The sequence below is a fragment of the Ranitomeya imitator genome, chromosome 7 (assembly GCF_032444005.1).
Source record: "Ranitomeya imitator isolate aRanImi1 chromosome 7, aRanImi1.pri, whole genome shotgun sequence".
Taxonomy (NCBI): domain Eukaryota; kingdom Metazoa; phylum Chordata; class Amphibia; order Anura; family Dendrobatidae; genus Ranitomeya; species Ranitomeya imitator.
Window position 1 is genome coordinate 59,032,670 of NC_091288.1, and position 12,539 is coordinate 59,045,208.

Sequence of the window (12,539 nt, forward strand, 5' to 3'; positions counted from 1 at the left end):
TAAGGGGAAACACAATATTTCCATCAACATAAAAAAACCTAACAGCACTGATACATGCAAACTGCTCATTAGGGTTCTAACTTTTAGATTGACATAAAAATAAAGTGTCAAAACAACAGCATATCAAAGGGGATAGAAATATGCACTCATGTGCACTTGATGAGATATCACTTACTGTGCATATTATTTATTTTTAGGGCACCATTGATTCCATGATGATATACAATACAGGGGGTCATTATGGGTGTAAGCGTTCTTGAATATGTGGGTTTCCAAGTTCCATATGAAAGTTCTGATTGTGTTGGATAACACGGGTCAGCAAAAAATAAAATTTCAAGAGCGGTTTTGGTTATTCCACCTAATCTTTATGTTTTTTGGTGCGCTGAATCCGAAAATGACAATTTTTTCCTGACAATTTAGGTAACTATGTTAAATAAGGCAATACAGCGAAATAAATGAAAATAGACTTATAAAATTAATTTGATCTGACACATTTTTCATGAAAAACATTTTTGAACTGAAATAAGCTCACTAAGGGTACCGTCACACAGTGCAATTTTGATCGCTACGACGGCACGATTCGTGACGTTCGAGCGATATAGTTACGAGATCGCAATGTCTGACACGCTCCTGCGATCAGGGACCCCGCTGAGAATCGTACGTCGTAGCAGATCGTTTGAAACTTTCTTTCGTCGTCTAGTGTCCCGCTGTGGCGGCATGATTGCATGGTGTAACATATATCGTATACGATGTGCGCATAGTAACCAACGGCTTCTACATCGCACATACGTCATGAAATTATCGCTCCAGCGTCGTACATTGCAAAGTGTGACAGCAGTCTACGACGCTGGAGCGATATTGTTACGACGCTGGAGCGTCACGGATCGTACCGTCGTAGCGATGAAAATTGCACTGTGTGACGGTACCCTAACACTCACTAAAATCGTTTTTTCCCCCCTGTGATGCTCCTCTTGGTACATTTACGCTTGTGAGTAGCATCTGGAATGTCTCTCTGAAGCATTCAACAGTTGTCTGATATTATAGTAATGCTCTATCATGGTATTGACAAACTCTTTATCAGCTATAAGCCTTCTAACGTCTGTTCCGACGAACACACCTTCCTTCAATTTTGCCTCCGAGAGGCTTGGAAACTTGAAAACCAAGTATTTGAAGCATTCCCCATCTCTTGGAAGTGATTTTTTACGAATTGCTTCATCAACTGCAATTTTATGTGGAGAGGAGATAGAAGAACTTAATAGGGAGGTAGCAAAGTTTCTCGGAGGACATTTTTTTCACAGATTGAGCACCCTTGGCTGCCAACTCTTCTTGGTCCAGAGGTTTTTGTCAGTCTCGACTGTCCCACAGACACAGAAAATAAGGGTATTTGGTATACCCAGCTTGTTGCTCGAGCAGCATGCACAAGACCTTCAAAACCCCACACACTTGCCAACTGTGGTCTTGATATTTAAGTTTACGAAGAACCAATTCTAAGTACTCTTAGGTTTCCTTCAAGTGTACGGAATGACCTATAGAGATGGAAGCGTGAAAAACGCCGTTGTGGAGTAAAACTGCTTTGAGACTTCTTTTTGAAGAATCTATAAAAAAGATACCATTGCGCTGAATCATACTGGATTTTGAATTGACCCATCAAAATCTTTGACATCGATTCAATAAACCAATTTGTCTTCCTGGGCATAGTAAGGAATGAACTCCTTTTCCCAATGTCTGAACCATGAAAAAGACACTCCTGTTAACATTAAATTCCTGCTTTTGAGCCTTGATCCGAGTAACTCAGCGGCATCTTTGGGGAGATTCAAGTCTCTTACTAAATCCTGTGTCTCCTCCTGGGGAAAAAAAAATGTTGGTCTTTTATCATCTTCGAAGTCAGAACTTGATTCGTCATCTGGTTCAGGTATGATTTGACTGTCATCGGAGCTAGATATCTCTTCCAAGGTAGCGGGGGCCTTGGGTACTGGTATACCTGTGCAGAAGATGTGGCAAGTCCTGACATTTAGGATTTTTTCAATATTTTTTTCTTTATGAAAACACCAACATAAATGGAAATTATATGAAAATAGGGATTTTTGTGTACTCACCATAAAATCCTTTTCTCCGAGCCATTCATTGGGGGACACAGACCTTGGGGTGTATGCTGATACCACTAGGAGGCTGACACTAAGTGATACAAAGAAAGATAGCTCCTCCCCTGCAGTATACACCCTCCTGCTGGCTCTCAGCTAACCAGTTCGGTGCAAAAGCAGGAGGAGATCAATAACAACATATGAGCGTATAGCATGTCACATTATATATGAGAGTATAGCATGTCAAATTATAAAACAAGCACAAGCTAATAACGGGGTGGGAGCTGTGTCCCCCAATGAATAGCTCGGAGAAAAGGATTTTACGGTGAGTACACAAAAATCCCTATTTCTCCATCGCCTCATTGGGGGACACAGACCGTGGGACGTCCAAAAGCAGTCCCTGGGAGGGGACAACATCAGATCAGGCCCTGTGTAACCGCTACTTACAAGTGCGCCACAGTGGCCTGCAGAGTCCGCCTGCCCAGACTCACATCTGTGGAAGTCTGGGAATGATACTGCTTCAAGAATGCATGTGAACTGGACGAACCTGCAAGCTTGCAGGCGTGCTTTGCCGACGCCTGGTGCCTAGAACCCAAGAAACCTCGATAGACAGGAAGATAGGCTGACATCTAACACGCAAGGACTCCTGGATGGTGTAACGAATCCACCAGGCTAACATGGCCGATGAAACGGCTAAACCCTTCCTGTAACCGTCAGGAAGCCTTCTTCTTACCGTCAGGAAGCCCAAATAAAGCATCCAACCTTTGGAAGGACGCTGTCCTCGAGACGTACCTACTCAGAGCACTAACTTCGCCCAGAATATGGGGAACCTATTCCGTTTTGTGGACTGGTGCGGAAAGAGATGAGGGAAGAATAATGTTCTCGTAACAGTGGGAATACAATACCCCCTTTGTAACAAGGGACTGGGATGGCCTGAGGACAAACTTGCCTTGAAGGTAATAAGGGAAAAAAAAGTCTGAAAGAACAGAGCGGCTAGCTCCGAAGAATAGTCAGGATGACGAGATCGCAGAGAAAAAAAGGTGACCTTCCATGTCCGGATCAAAAGGAGTCTACTGTAAGACTCCCAGGACCATTAAGGTCCCAAGGATCTAACGGTATGCGATAGGGAAGAACCACATGTGAAAACTCCCTGCGAGGAAGTCTCTACTTGCAGTTTTGTTGCAATAAGACGGAAAAATACTAGTTCCGCAAACGAAAAAAAACCTGATGTGGTCATTACGGATCTCCCAGGATCACTGAGGTCCTTACTGCTTCCGAAAGGCTCTCGGAAGTAGTGGAAGAGGGGGTTATAGAAACTGGTACCATGGAAGAACCAGAGCATGCACTGCGATGCCTTTTGGATCTCGAGGCCGAACCATGAACTAGAGTACATTAGCGTTAAGTCTGCACGCCATCCGACCTACATCTGGAGTGCTCAAGAGAAGGCAGATCTGATGGAAGACTTCCGGGTGAAGTTCCCACTCACTTGAGGCAGGACCCTGACGGCGTCTGCCATCCAGAGTTCTACTCCTGGGATGTGTATTGCCAAGATCACCTGAATGATAGATCTCGGCCCATCAGAAAATGTGAAATACCTTAAACATGACGCCTGACCATGGGTACCTGCTAGATGATTGACGTATGGCACAGCCATTGTGCTGTTCAGTTTATTCAGATAGACTTTCAGCCATACATGGACGTTTATGTAATGGTAATATACTCAGTTCTATCATTTATTGTATTTGTTATACTTTGCTGCCATCTACTGGCCATTGCCGTACTACATTGTAATATTTGTTATGGTACTTTCCCACAACACCTTTCTGTCTTTAGCTCCTCCTATCTTTTTCCTTCTTTTCCTGTTTTGTACTCCGTGCCATCTTGGATCTCACATGTGCTGCAGAGCTGGAGAAAGGATTCTTTTGTTACCTCTAACCTGGAGCTTCTATTATCTCTATCTGGTGATTCTGTAACAGCTCTAACCTACAGTCCTCACTCTCACCAAGGTACTGTAAATAAAACCTGTTGACTGTATCACTGCATCATCCTTCCGGATCACCACGCACAGCTGATAAGGACTAGGAGCACAGTTAGTGAGTAACGCTGTCCGCCATTGTTTATATAGCGATTCGTGATCACATCCCTCAGATACATCATCCACATATATCGGTGGCAGAATAGCCATGGCATTGTCCGATTGAATTGAGATGGGGTGACCCACCAGAAGGCAATGGACCTGCTGTAGAATTAGCCGTACCGATTCCCAGAATAATGATCAGGAGAAGAGGGATGGCATCAGTAGTCACTAATAACCATTGAACCGGGAGAAAGGATCTCCACTGGATGAGGAAGGAGCTCAGAGACTACCCTCTGAAAGCCTGTTTGACCTGCAGAAACCGAGAGGAGCGAAGGAAACCGCTTCCATTGTCGTCACTATTTTCCCTCGGAACCCTCCTAGCAAATCGAATGGAATGAAAGGATGAGTGAGCAAGTGCGTGAGCTCCCTGTTGAAGGGCCACGGCCTTGTCTCAAGGGAGAATTACCAAACTTCTGGAAGTGTCCAGGATCATCCTCAAAAAGGATATCTGCTGAGCTGGAAATGAGGGAAAACTTCTCTAAGATATGCTGTTCGCGAATGGAAAAGTGAAGGAATTTTTGAAGAGGGGGAAAAAAAAAATCGTAATGTGAAGGTAAGCATCCCGAATGTCGGTGGATGCCAGAAACTCCACCTTTCTCCGTTGAAGTAGTGGCTGTGCGGAGGAACTCCATCCGAAGAAGGGTGACCTTGTCAAGCTTGGTAGAAGTTTGACGTCCAGGATCGGTCTTAATTTTCGGTCCCCTTAGATCTAGACCGTCCTGGTCAACTCATCCACTGCTGGTTGGGTCTTTGGGAAGCATGCGATCCTTTGTTCCTGCGTGGGGAATGCTCCCAACTTCTCACCGAATTACCGATCACCCTAGTAAGGGAGTGATGTCAGAGACTTTTTGAACGCAGAGTACGCTTACATTCTCTGAACTAAAGTCCTTCTGAGTGTAAAGGTATTTGCTGCTGACAGCGCCGCACAAGTAACCGCCTCCGAGAGGTGAGAAGCAGCTAGTCACCCACTCAAGAAATTTGATTGACCAGCAGTACTGTCTTCGGGAAAAGGTTACTGTTGTGAATCAAGGAAGTTAAGGTCTCCGACCAGGAGACCATTGCTCTAGCAACCCACACGGCGGCTAAGAAAGGGTAGAGCGCTGAACCCGAGGCTGCAAGATGGAACACACCAGATTTGCTGGCAGCCGTTGTATTTTTAATCGATGACCCATCGCCATCGGGCAGGGATACTGGTAGGTATACCACAGGAGATTCTACCCGGTTAATCTGCCAAGGGGCAGAATGCACCGCTGCATCCAGAAGGTCAGGAAAATTCATCTCTTGCAATCGCCGCTCTCTTTTGATGGTGCTGAGTTAAAATGATGAACCCTTAATCCACCATCCTCTTAACAGGGAAGTGGAGAGGGATCGTCCGCCTTCTTGCATCATCTGCTAAATAGTGGTGATGCAAAGGGGGATGTTCGGATGCCAAAAAGTGTGCCTCTGTACATCCACAGAGTTCAGGTCACCGAGTGCAGAGCTACTCACGGCAGACGAAAAAAAAAAGGATTCCAGAGGAAGCTGTCCGGCTTGATGGGATGGGCCTCCGGTGAGAAGTAGTCCTTTTAGGCAGGAGGGTGGTATGGGCTCCTGCCGCAATCTGGACCGATCTGCGGATGGTGACCGCTGAGATGTAGTGACAAACGTCGATACTTAGAGGAGAGGACTCGTGGTTCAGGAGTCCCAAGATGGCGCCGGTGGGCGGAGAAAGGGCGGAGCCGCAGTGAAATTGTCAGGCGGGAGAAAAGCTTGCCCGATGAAAGAGGGCGGAGTCCGGCACAGGAAGTAGGCCCGGGCAGAAGCCGGGGCCTAAATTAGAGACCGGTGACCGGCAATGAAGGGCCGCGGCGCCAGAACGGTGCGCCGCAGGGAGGAAGCAGTGCGGAAGCCTAGCAAAGCCGCCGCGCTGAAGAAAAGGTATGCCGGAGCAGCACAGCTGCAGGGACCCGAAGCGTTGCGGCGGCCTGACAAGGCCGCGCTAGCAAGGTGGCCGCTGAGAGCGGCCGGAACAGCGCGATCACAGGAGCAAGAAGCGGCGCGGTGGTCCGTAAAGACAGCCGCGCCAGAACAGGGGGCAGGGTGGCCGCAGCAACGGAAGCAGCGCGGCAGCTGAGGAGAGATGGGACCCATTATTAAATGCATATGCCCCGGGAAAAGGCCCCTACCTCTGCCCGCATGTAAGGCGACCCGTATCTGAGACCCCCTAAATAAAGCACCCCCTTTTGAGGATCTGGGATGGGATGCATGGGAAAATACTCACCTCAAACATCCCACGCCGGTACTAACCTGGAAGGGATGAGACGTTCAGGGAGCTGATGGACGTCCTCGTCTCCGCAACCGACAGGCTCTGGTGGGCGAGTGGGTGGGGGACGGAGGCAGGACCGGACTTCTGAGCACGCTTGTGTGCTAGGATCTTGGTCCTGCTGAGTGATCTATGAGGATACGGGGTGGCAGTACACGCTGTACTCATAGTCCATAATGTGGGATTACAGGTGTGACTGTTCACCCAGTATCCATCCGGTAAATCTGAAAAGGAATGACGCACATTGAGGTAGATAAGGGTCTAATAAAAAGACCCGTGTCCACCTCCTACTGACACTAAGCTAAACTGAAATACATAATGCCAGTCGGTGGGGTGTACACTGCAGAGGAGGAGCTAACTTTTTTTGTGCATAGTGTCAGCCTCCTAGTGGCAGCAGCATACACCCATGGTTCCTGTGTCCCCCAATGAGAGGCGATAGAGAAAAGCTGATGGTGCTTATACACCAAAGGAGGTAAAACGTCTAGTAGATGGGGAGATATAACATTGGAAGAAAAAAATAGGTGTTATGGAATGAAGTAATTTGGAAGTTTGCATCTAGGCTGATAGCTTTGGAAGAAAGCTGTGGATGTGCATAGTCAAAGACATCTTGGCCTATGTAAGCTTAGTGACATTTTTAGACAGTTTTGCGTAGTTCTCCAAATAAATTCGGTTGGTATAATATAATAAGATTATAATAAGGATTATTTTATATATTTAACATCTTACTCCAGTTAGGCTACTTTCACACTAGCGTCGGAATCTCCCCGTCGCAATGCGTCGGGGAGAGATTCCGACGCTAGCGTTTAACGTACTGCACAATGGAGGCAGCGGATGCATTTCTCCGGCGCATCCGCTGCCCCATTGTAAGGTGCGGGGAGGTGGGGGCGGAGTTCCGGCCGCGCATGCGCGGTCGGAAAAAGCGGTCCGTCAGGAGCAAAAAACGTTACATGTAGCGTTTTTTGCTCCCGACGGTCCGCAAAAGCACGACACATCCGTCGCTCGAAGGATGCGACATGTGGCAATCCGTCGCAAATGCGTCGTCAATGCAAGTCTATGGGGAAAAAACGCATCCTGCAAGCACTTTTGCAGGATGCGTTTTTTCTACAAAACGACGCATTGTGACGGATTGCAGAAAACGCTAGTGTGAAAGTAGCCTAAGACGTTAAAAAATATAAAATAATGCTGAGAAAAAAAACAAACAAAAAAAACAGCCATAATGTATCACACACTGTATTTTGTGTATAGGCCATACGGCATTGCGGGTGTCCTATATATCAACTGCTATAACAGGTACCAAAATCAGAACAGGCTATTACAGTCTCTGCAAAGTGATGGATTACAGCCTTCTTCAATTATGTTTAGGGTCTTTTGCAAGTTACCTTAGAGGATTCCATCTAAAGTCCAGAAAAACAGATTTTAGATGGAAGCCCAACACAGGCATTGGTTATAATGAGGCATATGAAGTCCAATAACTGCAACTGCCATTGACCTTTTTTCTTGGCGTGTCTATCTTTAATGCAGGATAAAATAGGGTAGCCTCTTGTGCTGGAGCTAATAACAGCTGATCAGCAGGGTTGTCAGGTCTCAGAACAACCGGTAAATATCATAGCCTCAATTTTAAATGCCTGGACAACCCTTTTAACAAGGCCTCCACCAGTATATTAAAGCTGTAACTGATTAAATGACAATGATGTATCTGCTCATTCTGTACTAATTTTTACAACAAAGTTGTCAAGCATAAAATAAAATGAAAATTCAGAGCAAAACTGATGTTTTGCTTAGCAAGGGGTTAGGGTGATGTACGTAGCTGGGATTCTGGCTTTTTTTTTTTAAAAGGCTGTCCACTACAGGACAATCTCTTCCTAAATGCTAGAAATAAAATAAAAACAAAAAACCCCCACATCCAGATCAGAGCCATTCCAGTGATGTCGGCACAGTGTCTGCCGACATTCACTGACTGCTGCAGACGATCTGCAGCTGCTGATTAGCTGCAGCCCTTTAGGCTATGTGCACACGTTGCGGATTTTGCTGCGGATCCGCAGCGGATCTGCAGCTGCGGGTCTGCAGCAGTTTTCCAAGAGTTTACAGTACCATGTAAACCTATGGAAAACAGAAACCGCTATGCCCATGCTGCGGAAAAAAACGCGTGGAAATGCTGCAGTTTACATTCCGTAGCATGTCATTTCTTTGTGCGGATTCCGCAGCGGTTTACACCTGCTCCTGTATAGGAATCCGCAGGTGTCAAGCCGCAGGTGGAATCCGCACAAAATCCACAGCAAATCCGCGGTAAATCCACAGCAAATCCGCAGGTAAAACGCAGTGCCTTTTACATGCGGATTTCTCAAATCCGCTGCGGAAAAATCCGCAAACCTAAAGAATACGTGTGCACATAGCCTTAGTATTCCACCAGAGCAGAAGACCCTTTTGTTTTGATGTCTTTGCTTGAATGGTCAAAAATGACCGGGCAATAGAATTGTTCAAGTCAGTATGATTACAGCGCTACCAAAACTATATATTTTGCTATTATTTTAGTGGTTTAAATAAAATTCAGAACTTTGTATAAAAAAAATATATATATTTTTTTAATTTATATTCTCGGACAGCCATAACATTTTTATGGATACAATTGTCACTTTGTTGACAGCAGCATCTAAATGGTTAAAACACAGCAATCCGAGCAAGCTCCGCTCGCCGCTGTTACAGACAGATGCCAGCTTTGTAAAACAGCAGATAAACAGTTACATCCATTTTTGTAAAGTTCAAATGTTTTTTTTTGTTTGTTTTTTAAGAAACTAGGCAAAAAAATTACACTTTACTGGAAAAGCAGCCATCTTCTGATTTTTATTAGTGTAAGTACCTCTGCAATAACAGCAGCAAGGATAGCAGCGGGGCAGTCTTGGTCATCCCCCATTTCTCCTCCTCTTTTGCTTTTCTTCTCTTCCTGTGTAGAAATCAGTGGGAATAATAGCGATCAGTTATAAAACTAGTAGTTCTTACACATATCTCTGGCTGCAGTTCCTCCATCATTGTCTCTCTGCTCAGTGACAAGTGGGCGGTCCTTCAGTGATGCCCATGTGACCCTCTGAACTAATTTCCCACAACCCCCTGCTTCTTCTCCAGGCTCCTTGCTCCTCTACCTCCTCTGTGATCTGCTGGTGACCGCAGGGCCAGAGCTAACATGAGGAGACTTGGTGTTGTGTACAGTTCCTAATATTATATGACTAAATGTAACCCTTATCTGTCCCTACCAACGTGTATAAAGCTTTCTACCCCTCCAATTCTGTATGTGTTCTAGATATAGTCTACCTATGAGTCCTCTCCTGGCTCCAAAAAATACCATTATTGCCTACTGCAACCAATCGCAGAGCAGCTTTCATTTTACCAGAGCTGTTTAAAAAATGAAAGCTGCGCTCTGATTGGTTGCTATGGGCAACAGAGATAGTTTCTCTATAAGACGATATAGACAATGGCGCAGTTGTATTTACACTGTATTTCTAGATAGGCGATGTCCATTATAACAAATATGGACAGAAATATTCATGGTGTTAATGAGAAAAAACACTGATGGTTTAGTGACTGATGCTCCTGTGCTTGCTCGGCATTTTCTGTCACACAACAAAGAGGGGGTCATACAGATAGGAAGATGGCTGTCCCTCCTTTAACAGCAGTGAGAGCACAGTGTCCATGTCCACCCTGTGCAGCGAGGACGGTGCAGTCACACATGTTGTGCGTCTCTGTACAGTAATAAGAGGATACTCACTATAGAGGAATAGCTGGTACCTACTGAGCATGTGCAACCTTTCAGGATAGAAGTGTAGGACGTATCCATGGGCAACCAGGTAGACAGAAGCATCTAATGTGCAAGTGTTCAGGGGTCAATATCCAGACTAGCGAGTATTTTTGGAAATCGATTGCATTTGACTTTATTCCAGGATAATACTACATGGTGCCAGAAAACCCTCCATCTCCATCAGCCCAAGGCTTATTCAGTCAATAGTAATTTCTCGTGATCTCCCCATAGAAATGCATGCTCAATAAGCCAGATCATACATGTGTTCTCAATGGGGGGGGGGGGGGGGGTAGTTAGTGATCTGCTCCCGGACGCCTCCTTCTAGTTTATCCTCCTTGAAGACAAAAACAGGATTTTTGGTTGCTTACCGTAAAATCTGTTTCTCGGAGCCTTCATTGGGGGACACAGGAACCATGGGTGTATGCTGCTGCCACTAGGAGGCTGACACTATGCAAATAAAAAAAGTCAGCTCCTCCCCTGCAGTGTACACCCTACCGACAGGAAGTAGGATATTCAGTTAGTGAGAAAGCAGTAGGAGAAGCAACGTGTAAAAGAGAAAGAATAATAATATAATAATAATAAACTTTATCTATATAGCGCCAACAAACTCCACGGCGCTTTACAGATCAACAGTTTCAAACACTCAAAGAGTGTTCAAAGAACTCAAACGTATACAGTAAACAGAGCTGTTCAACTTGGGAGGGTGCTGTGTCCCCCAATGAAGGCTCCGAGAAACAGATTTTACGGTAAGCAACTAAAAATCCTGTTTTCTCTATCGCCTTTCATTGGGGGACACAGGAACCATGGGACGTCCCAAAGCAGTCCCTGGGGTGGGAACAGCAGAAAAACTCCATTCAGGTCGGAGGAATCACCACTGCCGCCTGCAAGATCCTTCCGCCTAGGCTGGTAACTGCCGAAGCGTAGGTATGGAGCTTATAACCCCTTGGCAAAGGAGTGACCGGAACACTAGGTTTCCACCTAGCAAAGATGTAGGGCGGATGCCCCATGGTGTACCGCCCAGGAGGCGCCCACTGCCCGAAGCAGAGGGAGGAGTCACTCTGTTCTTGATCCGGTGAGCCTCCAGAATGGCAGGTCTGATCCAGAGAACAATCGTAATCTTGGAAGCCGGCAGGCCTCTTGGCGTACCGTCTGGAATGACAAAGGACAGACCTTCTTCCTAAAGAAGGCGGCCCTACACAAATAGATCCTCACCGCCCTGACCAGGTCTAGCCTGTTCAGAGAATGCCCCAGAGAATCGATCGGAGCAGGACAAAGGTGGGAAGGACGATCTTATTCAAGTAAAAGGAGGACACCACCCTGGGAAGAAAAGGCGACGAAGGCCGTAAAACTACCCTATCCTGGTGAAAAACCAAGAAAGGGGCGATAGGAGAGAGCCACCAACTCCGAGATGCGTGGAGATGGCCACCAGCAAAGCCACCTTGCAGGACAGAGCAGAGAGTGAGGCTCATGGAGAGGCTCAAGGGAGAAAGTCCACCGAGCTTCCAGAACAAGACTGAGGTCCCAGGGATCCACGGAAGTGTGGTACGAGGGAGCCGCATGCGCTACTGAAGAAAGGTCCTGATCTGAGAACGGGACGGATATAAATCTTTGTACCGTGATAGCCAGTAGCAAAGGACCTCTGAAAAGGGACTTCAGAAAAAAGATGGAAAGGGTTGCTATCTGACCCTTCAGAAAACTAAGGACAAGGCCAGCATCAAGTCCCACCTAGAGAGAACGGCCAAAAGGAAGGTTTCAACAGCAAAGCTGTTAACCTGAGACACCAAGAATTCTGCGGCAGATGGGTCCCTAGTACAGAAGATCTGACCTGACTGGGGCCTCCAGTGAGAGTCCGCGAGGAGATAAACGATCTCAGCGAACCAGACCTTCTGGGCCAATCTGGTGCGGTCAGAATGACCGGCACCCCCTCCGCATAGATCTTCAACAGACTGGGAAGAAAGGGGAGGGAGGAACAGAAAGGTAAGTACAAATGGCGACCCAGGAATGGTCAAGGTATCGGTATCCACAAGAGGATTGCGGAGTTGGAAACAAAAAGGTGGACTCTTCCTAAGCAGTCGGGCCGCCAGGAGATCGGTGTCTGGAGTTCCTCATCCAAGGAAAATTCGAAGGAGGACCTCCTGAGTCGGGACCCCTGTCCTGCCGCAAGGCCCTCACGGCAGAGAAAAAACTGCGGCCTAGTTGTCCACGCCGGGGATATTCACTGCGGATAGT

At 46.5% G+C, this 12,539-nt stretch overlaps 1 protein-coding gene across 1 annotated transcript in view; it reads right to left on the reverse strand.

Annotated features, from left to right (window-relative positions):
* Positions 1–12,539, reverse strand: part of USP40 (ubiquitin specific peptidase 40) — a 113,858-nt gene that overhangs the window by 72,937 nt on the left and 28,382 nt on the right. The window contains exon 9 of the mRNA XM_069733301.1: positions 9,378–9,461. Within this exon, the coding sequence (XP_069589402.1) occupies positions 9,378–9,461 (84 nt within the window). The remainder of the gene's footprint in view (positions 1–9,377; positions 9,462–12,539) is intronic.